Consider the following 12,330-nt stretch of genomic DNA (forward strand, 5'->3'; position numbering starts at 1 on the left):
AGTAGCCTATACTCAGAGAACACAATGACAAGCCTGTGAGGCAAATAACGAATATTGTTGCATTCTATAGATAAGAAAGTGGATGCACAAACAAGGTGGCACCTAGTCAGGGTCATAGGGCAAGCTACTGTCAACCAAGGGTCCTCTGATCTCTCGATCAGCTTCTTCTCCAATATACCAGCTACCTGAAGAATGAAACAGCAGACAACAGTGCTGTATTGCTCATCACTGTATAATGACATTTCTACTATAGTAAGTCTCACAATATAGAGTTCTTGAGCCTAACAGGTTAGAGGTGGGTCACTGATAGGCAGAGGCAATCCCAGACTCTCTGGGTCTTCAGGTAGCTGCCTCCAGGGAAGGGGAGATGGGTCATTAGATGACATGATGGGAGTCTTTCAGCTGTCCAGCACAGAGGGGGCATAGGAACCATTACATAGGTAGAATATGCTGGGTTATAAGTTTATGGGGTAACAACCTTGCTCTCTCTCCCTCCAATCTCCCCCCCGCCCCAATACCTTTTCTAGTTGACTTTTATCAGACTGTGAATGTTCACATTCTGAACCATCCTCCTTCGAAGGTCCCTCCAGGGAGGAAGACTTGCCACTATCGGCTTTCCGTTTTTTTCCTCCCTGTGCTTCAGAGGAAAAACAACAAACAATAATCCTGCCCAGAGAACAATGCTGTGCATGGGAATCATTACAAGACAAAACAACTTAACATCCTGCACCCCCCTCCCCCTCCATTATGGCATGTTCCCTTTTCCGAAGCCTCACGCCAAAGTTTCTTTGTGATGTTGAGGTGCTCTCAACTGTCCAAAGCTACACTAGCAAAATGAAGCTGGGACATGTCCTCTCAATGCATATCTCATAACTGTTTGTCATCTAAGGACCAGCCCAGCTCAATTTACATAGACTCATCACCAGAGGGCTAGCTACCAGGAAACTCATGAAGATGTAAGGCATGAAGGGACAGACTCTGGTCTTCGTCAATACAAGGAGTAACCACGTGGAAGAAACATAGCCCCTTATGCACAGTTAGAACACTTCCCAAGAAGGGGCTGGAGGCCACAGTCCCCTCTAAACTCCTCATGCCTCAGGGCACCTGGCATATGAGTCAGAGGTTATGCACATGATAGCCAAGGCCACCAAGTCAGCTCAAAATAACCCATGATGAGGCTGAATGTAGGAAAAAAGAAATGCTTACCTTTTTCTCCCTTCTTTTTGTTTTTCACTGTAACAGCAGTGCTAGTGTGAGGGCCTCCATCTAAAGTCTCCAAGTCAAAATTTGCAAGAAGAGGGACATAGCTAGGAGTAACTGAGACAGAGAGAAGAGAAGCTCGCTAGCAATCATCACAGAGCAACTCCAGTCATGGGCACCCTACCACTGGACTTCAATGCAGCCACAAAGGCTTATACGAACTGCTGGTCACAGCTCAGTTTTTGTGAGATGATGCAAAACAAAGCTATATTAATTGGCTTGCCATGAAATTCAGCAAGCTGTTCAAGAAACCTTATACAGAGAGATTACGTTAACTGAGCAAGTAAAAAAAAAATTCTAGCCAGTAACAGGATCCTTGTAGATGAGAAGCAAAAACATACAGGTCCCCATTTCTGGCTTCCCTCAAAGTCAGCTCTACTATATTTACTTATAAGAGCTGACACTTATTTGTGACTTAAGGTTTTTCAATGTGCTGCAAGACAGTTAGCTGGGCTAAGCAGTGGAAAGAGTGTTAGGCCTGGAGTCAGAAAGACCTGAATTCAAATCCAGCCTCAGACACTTCCTAGCCATGTAATCCTAAGCTGTCTGGCTCAGTTTCCTCAATGGTCAATGGAGATCATAAGAGTGCCTATCAGGGTGAAGGCTGTGAAACTGTGAAGATTAAATGAGATAATATTTGCAAAGCACTTAGCACAGTGCCTAGCAAATAGCAGGAGCTTATTAATCACTTGTACCCTTCCTGATCCCTCGCTTTACAAACACTGCCTTCATGCAATTCTCTCACAATTGCCCCAGGATGTGGGTATGATGGGTTCTTATCCCCATTTACAGATGAGAACATGAAAGCCCTGAGAGGTTAAGGGACTCCCTCCATGGTCACACATCCAGTAAATGGTACAGATGGGATCAGAACTTAGAAGTTTCTGGCTCTTCAAGGTCACATTCTTCCATCATCCCACGCTAGTTCTCTTATTTCAAAGACAGCGAAAGAAATGAAAACAACATCTTCTAGGAATGATCTATCACTAACAGGTTCTGTTTCCCAGGAATACAGATATGGGATTATCTAGAAATCTGGCTTAAAGTAGCTTTACAAAAAAATACAGAGACAATTCATTGGTTAGATGTTTTTTATATTAAAGGTACCGCGCTAGGAGCTGGGGTTACAAAGATTAATAAAGTGAGTGTTGTCCCATCTTCCAAGGACTTTATCATCTAAGCTGGGAGACATAACATTTCCACAAAAAAGTATGACATAACATAGAAATAAATGTTCTTTGGTATTAGAGATGACTTTCATCAGGAAGAAGAGGAGAGGAAAAGGAAGATTCATGGAAGAGGGAGATACTTGATATGGGTCAAAAAGGGTCTGAGCAAGCAGGGTTGAGGAGGCAGGGCCTTCTCAGCATTAGGCAGGTCCTACACAAACTCCTGGAGCTTGGGGAATATAGGACAAGACTGGGAATAGCTAGTAGTCTAGTTTGGAGAGAATACAGAATGCATAAAAGGGAATAAAATAGGTAGACTAGAGCCTGACTGAAGAGATTCTTAAATGCCAGGCTGAAGAAATAGTATTTTATTTAGAGACTGCAAGGAATCATTGAAGGCAAATAATATGGTCAGACCTAGGCAAGAGGAAGATGATATTTCTAGTTGTATAGAGGATGAATGAGGAAAAAGGGTTTGTGGGGGAAGTGGACAGGGGTAAAGAAGCTGGAAGCAAGCTAGCAGATCATCAGATGATTCCAATGGCCCAGATGAGAAGGAATAACGGCTTGTCCTGGGTGCTGGCAGTGTATATAGAGATGATGGGATGGATAAAATACACCAGAGACAAACCTGACATCGTGGAAGCTGACTGGAGATGTCAGAGAGTCAAAGATGACTCAGGTTTTAAATCTGAGTGACTAGGAGGATGGTGATGTTATCAACAAAAATAGGGAAGTTGAGAGGAAAAGCAGGTTGGGGGAAAGATGGTACAAGCTCCACCTTGTAGGTGGTGGCAGTTAGGTGGTACAGTGGAGAGGGAGCTGGGTTTCAAGTCAGGAACACCCAAATTCAAATCCAACTTCAGAAACTAACTAGCTGTGTGACCCTGGGCAAGTCCCAGGCAGTCTGCCTCAGTTTCCTCAACTGTAAAATGAGAATAGGACCTCTCACAGGGATCAAATGAAATATTCATAAAGCACTAGCCAGTGCCTGGCACATACTAGGCACTTAAGAAATGCTTATTTCCTTCCTTTCTTCCTTCTATGAGTTCTATATTTTTTCCAAACTTGTTTTCTTCCCTAGCCCCTAGCATAGTGTTTTCTCCATGGTGAGTGCTTAATATTTGTTGAAAGAGTGGAAGAAATGAGAAAAAAAGCATAAATATAAGACTTTAAAAGTTCAGAAAGGAACATGTAAAAACAGGGCAACTTTATCACTATAAATTTAAAATACTTTCAAAAAAACCTTCATGTAATAAGTTCAGTTTCATATGGGATCCTCTTTTTGGTTCTTTTTGTATCAGGATGTTTGTGTCTAGTAATGATTCACTCCAGGGTCTGGTTAAAAAAGAGTCCCTTCTATGTACCAAGGCTAATGCGTCTGTATATTTGCTTGATGTCATGCCTACCAGTCTTCCAGCAGACTGCCCCCACAATTTCTCAATAATCTTCCATTTCACCCTACCTACTGTCCTTTCCCTGCTAAGTGTGGAAACACACTTAGGTTTCCACAATCCTTAAAAAAAATCTCCCTGGAGAAATCTGTCTACTCTTTGCCTTCACTCTCTTTCCTCTTATCCACTTGTCGACTCTTTGCAGCCTGGCTTCTAATGGCATGTCACTGTTAAATAGCTCTCTTCAAAACTCCTCTCCATCTCTTCATGACTGAATTGGATGCTCTTTTCTCATTCCTCACCCTCACTGAGCACCCTGCAGCATAGGACACTTCTGACCCCCTGATCTTCTTGGAGAATCTTGCCTAAATTTCTCTGTCTGACAACGCTTCCTTAGACTCCTTCATTGCATTTTCTCTGAATACAGGTGTACCTCAGGCTCTGTCCTAGAACCTCTTTTTGTCTGCTTTTCCTCTCTTTGGGACCATATCAACATCTATGGATTTAATTATCATCTCTATGCAAATCTACACACTCAGCTCTCAGTTTTCCTGGGCTCTAATTCTGCATAGCAAACTGCCTATCATACTATTTGGAATTGGCCACCCTGCAGGCACCTCCAAATGAATATACCCAAACACAGCACTCATGACCTTTTCCCACAAAATCACTCCTCCTCTAAACTTGCTGAAATTTCTGTAGAGGTATCACCACGCTTCCAGTCACCTGTGTCTCCAACTTCTGGGGCATCTGTGATGCCTCACTCTCTATCACCCCATTTAGCCAACTACCTGCCAAATCTTACCATTTCTACCTCCATAACGGATCTTACATTTGTCCCCCTTTTCCTCTCATACGCTTGCTCAGGCCTTTTCAAAAACGTTTACCTACTCTACTGCAGTAACCTCCAGATTTGTCTGTCTCAAGTCTTTAAACCTTCCGGAGCCGTCTAAATGATTTTCCTAAAACACAGGTCTGACAATGTCATTTCCCTAATCAATAAATTCCAGTGGCTCTCTATTATCTCTGGGGTCAAATAAACACTCCTGTTTGGCATTTAGAGCCCTTCACAATCTAGACCCAACCTATCTCTCCAGCTCTATTCCAATGCACTACCTTACTCCACTCTATGGTCTGCTCCAACTGGTTTTCTTGCTTTTCCTCATACCTGTAATACTTCCTCTCCAATCTCTACACCTTGGTACAGGCTGCCCCTATGCCCTTCCTCACTGTCACCTTGAAGGATCCCAACTCAAGTACCACTTCCTTAATTTCTCCCTGCTATTCCCTCCTTCCCACCCAACACGAGCTTGTATTTATTTTGCATATAGTTTGCCTATGCTTATGCACGTGCATGTTGTCTGCTCCAACAGAATGAAAGCTCTTGGAGGGCAGGGACGGTTTCATTTTTGTCTTTGTATTCCCAGCTCCCAGCACAGTGCTGGCTCAAAGTGCTTAATAAGTCAAATGCTTGTTGACTAAATGAATGGCTGATGGAATTGTGAAACTTGGATATAAGGGAAAGTTATCTGCCAGAAGAAAGGGCAGAAAGGCTCCCCAAGCTAAGAAGTGGGCTGTTTTTCTCACCTGCCAAATACTTTTCCAGTAGTGTCTGTAACTCTGTGATGTGCCGTAGGCGGATCAGCACTTTCCCCTTCATCTCAGCTGACTTTTGTTGGCAGAAGGCATTCACGACCTGAAAAGCCCATAAGACACCCTTACCATGAGCTCCATGATAATAATGGCTAATAATTATGTGGGTTATTAACATCTGCAAAGCAATTTACATAATTTATCTCATTTAGGCCTCACAACTCTGAAGTATGTCCTCTAGTCATCATTACACTCACTTCATAGATGAGAAAACTGAAGGTCAGAAACAAAGACTCGCTTGCCCAGGACTAGCCCACTAATAAGAACTGGAGAGGAGATAAAAAACTAGGGACCTCTCAGCTTCAGGCTCAGCGCTCTTTCCAGTACACCAAACAGCCTTTTAATGAATAAATACTAGCTGGTCCTTCCAAGAGTTTCTTAGTTGCCTTTTCCCTTCATAAGCAATTACTGAGCTCAGGGTTGAGAAAGCCATGTGGACAGGATTTCTGCTAGACCTAGAGCCAGGGAGACCTTGGTGCAAATTCTGTCTTAGGCCTGGGCCAAATTTTCTTCTTCTGTGGATCAAAGGAGTCAGATCAGATGCCTTCCCAGGTCCCTTCCAAATCTACACTTATAACCCTATGAACCTCCTCTTATTCGGGCCTCTGTAGCATTCATATTTCTCATGACACAGTAACTTATGTACTTGCTTTAGCCCTGCACTATCACCAACCAGGAAATTCCTGAGGACAAGGCTGCTCACGTGTCTCCTCCATTACCTGATGCAATGACTCGCACACTGTAAGAATAGACTAAAGGTTGAAGTGAATTTGTTTATGATAAGATGCTATTCAGCAGCACAGCTGGGGACTTGTAGCCTGGAGATCACCCCAAGAGCAGATTGCTGGGATCATAAGACATGGGTACAAAGATCACAGGCTAGGTGTAAGGAAACCGAGGTGTGATCACTAACTAGCTGTGCGGACTTAGGAAAGTCATTTAATTTCTCTGGGCTTCATCTGTAAAATGAGGCTAAAAAAACTTCTATTGAACCTCATAGGATTATGATAGCAAATGAGACAATGAATGTAAAGAGACCTGGAAAGTAAGAAATACTAAACAAATATGAGATGCTGTTATTAACAACTGTCAAAAATCTAAGAAATATAAAATGGAAATATTTCCCAGATTTAGGTGCAAGGAATGGAAGGAGGAACAAATATATTTATTAAACAACTCCTGGATGTGGAGCACTGGACTTGCTCCTGGGGAAGTACAAAGTCTAGACAAGACAGATCCTGCCTACCAGGACCTCCTTCATCCTCCTCAGTAGGTGTGTGCTTACCTCCCGGAACCAGTTAATAACAAGGAACAAGAGTGAGCATCTAAAGGAACGCTCCTGTACAGAGAGGGATCCTAGCTTCTCCTCAAGATCCAGGTCAGTGAGGTATAAAGGGCAATCTGAAAGAGAAGAAAAAAAAGTTTTCCTTTCCTTCAGTTCAAACTAAAAGGTCTAGATCTTGCTACCTTTAGGAGCTGATCCTACTTCCTATTTGCTACCTTTCCTCACACTTGGCAAAGGATTCCTTCATGGATAATAACATTACTTCCCTTTCATCTCAAGAATAACTCTCTTTTCCACAGCAAGGTGGCCTTGTCACCATGCACACGGATGTAGCCTCCCCTGCCATCTATTGAAAAGATAAACAAAGATTACAGAAAAATGAGACCCAAAGCTTTCTTGTGTACCTAAAAGACCATCAATCTCCTCCAAATCTCCATGTTGTTTTTCCACACAAAGCCTCAATAACCGGAAATAGGGTGACAGGCACACTGGAGACACTAACCTAGAAAAAAGAGTAAAGACTTCTCAGTTTCCTTTTACAATTTCATTATACATATACACATATATATGTAAATTCAATATAATTAAGGAAGTCCACCACTAGTAATAAGGATTTTGCCAGAGGAAGCCAAATAATTTTAGGGACGGAGGACTAGGTGAAGAGGTATGCTTAGTAAATATTTGCTGGTCTCATTGAAGGTAGGAGGTGCAGGTAGTGAAGCTGACAAAAGCAGGTTGAAAGGGAAAAGGGAAAGGAACAGGTAAGCACTGGCAAAGGAAAACTGCCCATTTTAGTATTTATTGTTAAGTGATAGGGACAAATAGCCTCCTGGACAAGGAAGCATCCCCATTTCTTCTGTCCTTTCCACTGCAACCAGCCCAGGAGAACTATTCTTGCTCGTGTCTGAGACCTCAAAGAATTGTGGGCTTGCCAGTAGACATTTAAGATGTAGACAGGGGTTTTGGAAAAAAAGAAACTTCACTGACTTTTGGTCTTGGTCTCGAGAAGTCATTACACCCATATTGTTCCCAAGATCGTGACGCAGGAGAAGAGGCAGAAGGTTGATGGCAATTCCATCCTGACTCTCATCTTCATCCAGGCCATACAAAGCTTTTACTGGGAAGGGATAATCACTGTAGAGAAAAGAATCACCTCATGTTCCCCGGAACAAGCAGTAGCTGAGGTTGTGGGGGAGTATTACATCAAGTTAATGACCCTATACTTGACACACTTACTGGCTGTGTGACCTTGGGCAAGTCACTTAACCCTAATTGCCCTGCCTTCCTGAGCCAAAAATAAACAATAAAAAATACTCTTAAAAAAAAGTTAATGACCCAACTCTAATCTGATTTGGAAGAAGGAAATAACATAGAAACAGCTCTCTGAGCAAGAGGGAAACAAATACCACTGTGGGAGACTCTTGTTACTTAAGATGGCAGCTCTGGGAATGGAAGGGCTTTTTGATTTGGAGGAAGATAATCCTGCTATTGATTTTAAGATGTTTGAAAAACCCTGAATGCCAGATTAAATGCCAGATTGTGGCATTTATTAATGCGAGGGAAAGAAAAGCCTACTTAAGGGTGGAACCAAACTAGGGGACAGAGAGTACTTACCTAAGCTTCGGAAGTGCAGAGAGGTCCACCACAAATGCATCCTGGAAATCATTACATATGGTCTGTTCAATCCACTCCTTCAAAACACAAAGAAGCAGGTTTGGGCAAGAGACCACTAAGAAACAGCAGAGCTGAGGGCTGGTGCTTCCCAAAGAGCTCAGACACACCTCACAAGGATGTTCTTTTCCACTTCTGTCCTTCTCCATTGCCCTCCCCCAACCTCCTGGTCAGCAAGGATCATCTAAAGTACCCACAACTACAGAGCCAGCCTCATGCATCACTTGGTTGAAGTCATTCAGAACACTTGGCCATACCAGGGTTTTTGGAGGCAATTTTCCTTTTGCAATCAGGTTGGCAAATTCATCATAATACAGTGCAGAGGCCTGGGGAGACTGTTCACTGCAAGAGTGCACCAGTTGTAATAAAGAGGTCATCTATGGAAGTAGGAAAAGAATAAAACCTACCTATGAGTACATTAAAAGAACAACAGCAACAATGAAACAACCACTTTCCCCTCCCCAGCCTCCATCCTGACCCCCACCTATCCTACATGACCAAGCCCCCCCCAGTGAGGCATTGTGGGGGCCCCCAAGCACACTTCCTTTCCAAAACCCTCAACACCTTCTCATAAGGAAAACACCTTGCTCTTGTTAAAAGCTTGTTTCATTCCACACAAGCCAATCCCACAGTTCTGGTAAGTGACTGAATCACAGATCTAGAGGTGGAAGGAACCTCAGAAACCATCAGATTCACCCCCTTCATTTGAGAGATGGCTCAGAGAGATTAAGTGACTGCCTGAGGTCACACAAGCACTAAGTGTCAGAGATTGCATTTGAAGCCAGTCTCATGACTCCGGAGCCCCTGCTGCCTCCTGAACAAGTCACGCTGGGCCATCTTTGGAGTCACACTGACCACCTATTTCTATCTTTGTATTGGCCACACCTGCAAAGCTCTTCATTCCCTCACCTCCAGCAATCACAGAAAAATAGTGCCCCTTTCCAAAGGTGTTGTGATAGTAGACAAAACAATGTAAATTCATGCACTTGGGAAACTTGGGTGAGTGGAGCCCACTCTTCCCTCCTTCCCTGACTTAGCTGTGAGGGAACCATCAAGCACCTACTTACATCTTGTTCTAAGCAAAGAGGTCACTCACCTGTTTGCAGCGCTCACTGCTCAGTTCTGCTCCATCTGGGGTCACGCCAGAAGCCTCACTTTGGAAAACAGTAAATAACCTCAGTTCTTGTTCTTCCATTCAGTTAAAGAAACACTCATTAAGTACCTTCTATATTCAAGTCTCTACTAATTAGTCTACTAAAAGTCTATTCTGACATGCTTTAAACCTGGGGTTTAGCAATGGATGTGTTTTCTGTTGTCTGAGGACCAATCAGACTAGTTAAGTTTAGAGAAACAAATCACAAGCAAAATGATCTCACTTTTTTCAGCCACAGAAACTAATTAAAACTATCTATTAAGGAGTTGCTATCTACCTTGGCGGAAGGAACATCAATACCAATAAAGTTATATATGTCCTGAAGATATTCTATGACTGTTGGTAGTTACTGTGGATACAAGGATTTAAAAAAAAAAAAAAAGATGGCATTTCTAACCTCAAAGAGGTTACAGTCCAGTAAGAGGATCAGACATAAGAAAAATAACAATGACACAGGTTAGAATGGAATCAAATACACAGGAAAGTCCAAAAAGAGGAGCACAAGAGGTTTGTAGTAAGAATTGTCATTTTTAGCTGGGAAGGATTCATGAAGGAAATGGCACCAAGCTAAGCCTGAAGTGAAGAGAAGGGATTCCGCAGGTAGTGACATAGGAGTAGTCTGTTTTAGACACAGGGGATGGCATGGGCAAATGCAAAGAGGTGAGAGAGGAAAAGAAAAGACTGCAGACTGGATTGCTGCAAAGTTCATTTTGGCTGGCAAGTAAAATATCCGATAGTAAAATGTGAGAAATAAGGCTAGAAAATCAGGTGTGAGTCAGATTTTGGAGGACCTTCAAAGCCATCTTAAGGTATCTATATTTTACTTGGAAGGCAATAGGAAGCCACATTGGGTGTTTTAAAGCCAAGGAGTGGGGAATCAGTCAGTCAGACCCATGCCACAGGATGATTACTTTAGTAAAAGTGTGAAGGCTAGTGTGGAGAGTGGAGAGATGGGAAATACACAGAGAAATCAATTAATAAATAAATAAATAAAATAAAACAATTTATTCTAATAGTTGAGATCTAACCAGGGTCTGCACTAGAGCAGCTGCAGCAGGAATAGAAAGAAACATATTGTGGAGACAGAACCAACAGAACTTGAGAGCTTGCTAGATGTGAGGGTGAGGAAGTGCTCCTGAGTGACCCCGGGGTAATGAGCCACACTGTTGGTAGAATCGAAGAAGTTAAAAGCAGGAAAGATTTTGGCAGGAAGACAATGAACTCAGCTGTACAAATGTGGTGCTTAGCATTTTGCCACAAAAGAGTCAATGCGGCCAATTTTCCTGAAGAGGGATAAAGGCACAGGGGAGTATTCATGGGAGTTGCACTCAGTGTGGGCTGTAGCACTGAAAATCCTTATCAAGAGAAGTCCACCGATGTAAATAACTACTAACCAAAGAATATTAGGAAGAGTAACTAAGAGAACTATTACTTCTGTAGCTCGTTAAGGTTTAAAAAAATGCTTTCTTCATCCTATGCTGTATATAGGCTGCACTACTACAAATATCCCCTCTTACAGATGAGAATCTGAGGCGGAGTGATTAAATGACTTCTCCATAGTCACAAGGCTAATAAATGGCTGCACCAAGTCTTAAATCCAGGTCTCCTAATTCCAAGTCCAGTGTTCTTTCCACTTCAACCTGAAGACATTAGGAGGACTCCAAAAGTGTCTCCTGAGCTCTCAGAAACACCCTCACAAAGCAATTCCAAGGAGAAGTCACCAAGCCTCAAGCTCATCCCCTTACTAGGCCCCCAATCCCTTTGCTGTCATTTGGGACAGACCAGAATCTGGAAGCTCAAGTACAGCATTAGTGGAGCAACAGACACAATGTCACAGACAGCTTGAAAACAGCATTACAAAAATGTCAGTTCTTATTTTACTGGTTAGTACTGAGAAAAGAGGACGTGAGATGCTGGGAAAGGAAGAGCAGAATGTGAAAGGATGTTGAGCTATGAAAATATTTTGGGGACCTCAGCCCCAGCCAATCTCTAGAATAACTATACAATTCCTGTCTTATACATAGCTCCCAAGTCTGAATCTCCAATCCATGAGTCATTTTGCATAAACTGGAGTGTCCCATTTGGTTTTATAAATTCATTTAATAAAGGAAGGGGAGAACAAGCAGTTGTTGATTTCCTTCTCTTTGTACATAGATGAAGGCCTCCCCAGGGGTCATTTTTCTCTACAGCAATCAACTGGTATGATTTTTATTGTACCATGAACATATTTATAAGAGCTATAACTAGTAACAAACTCCTGCTTGTTTAACAAGTTAAACAAACTGAACTTTTTCTTTTACTTGTGAAAGCAATGAAATCTGTCAGACAGATCTGTGCAAAAATGAAAAAAGAGCTAGACTTTGGGTGGACCAGTGAGAGGAGGTTAGCATTATTATCATGGTTCATAGTATCTTAGAGAAGTAAGTGGCAGGAAATATAGAACATGGGATCTTAAAGTAGAAAGGGACCTCATTGTTCATCTAGCCCAAACTATTCATTTAACAGATCAAGAAAGAGTTTAAGGGATCTCCCAAAGTCATACAGCTAACTGGTGTCAGAGTTAAGCCTAGAACCAAGATCCTCCTGACTTTCAGTCCAGGGCTCTGCTCTCTTTAATGAGGGTTATGGTTCTCCTTATGCTACTCACAGCTCTGAGACTTTGGACAAGTAAATCACAGCCTCCCTGGATCTAGGCTATAGCAAAGTGGGGATGATACCACCTAGCCTGCCTAAAAACAGAAGGGT

The 12,330-nt window shown here is 42.5% G+C and overlaps 1 protein-coding gene across 1 annotated transcript in view; it reads right to left on the minus strand.

Moving 5' to 3' along the window:
• FANCD2 (FA complementation group D2) overlaps positions 1-12,330 on the minus strand; it is a 65,667-nt gene that overhangs the window by 23,535 nt on the left and 29,802 nt on the right. The window contains exons 19-27 of the mRNA XM_036738167.1: positions 9,529-9,586; positions 8,690-8,809; positions 8,376-8,452; positions 7,749-7,895; positions 7,166-7,263; positions 6,762-6,877; positions 5,411-5,519; positions 1,207-1,317; positions 519-637 (exon numbers count right to left, since the gene is read on the minus strand). Of these exons, the coding sequence (XP_036594062.1) occupies positions 519-637; positions 1,207-1,317; positions 5,411-5,519; positions 6,762-6,877; positions 7,166-7,263; positions 7,749-7,895; positions 8,376-8,452; positions 8,690-8,809; positions 9,529-9,586 (955 nt within the window). The remainder of the gene's footprint in view (positions 1-518; positions 638-1,206; positions 1,318-5,410; positions 5,520-6,761; positions 6,878-7,165; positions 7,264-7,748; positions 7,896-8,375; positions 8,453-8,689; positions 8,810-9,528; positions 9,587-12,330) is intronic.

The sequence above is a fragment of the Trichosurus vulpecula genome, chromosome 9 (genome assembly GCF_011100635.1).
Source record: "Trichosurus vulpecula isolate mTriVul1 chromosome 9, mTriVul1.pri, whole genome shotgun sequence".
Classification (NCBI taxonomy): domain Eukaryota; kingdom Metazoa; phylum Chordata; class Mammalia; order Diprotodontia; family Phalangeridae; genus Trichosurus; species Trichosurus vulpecula.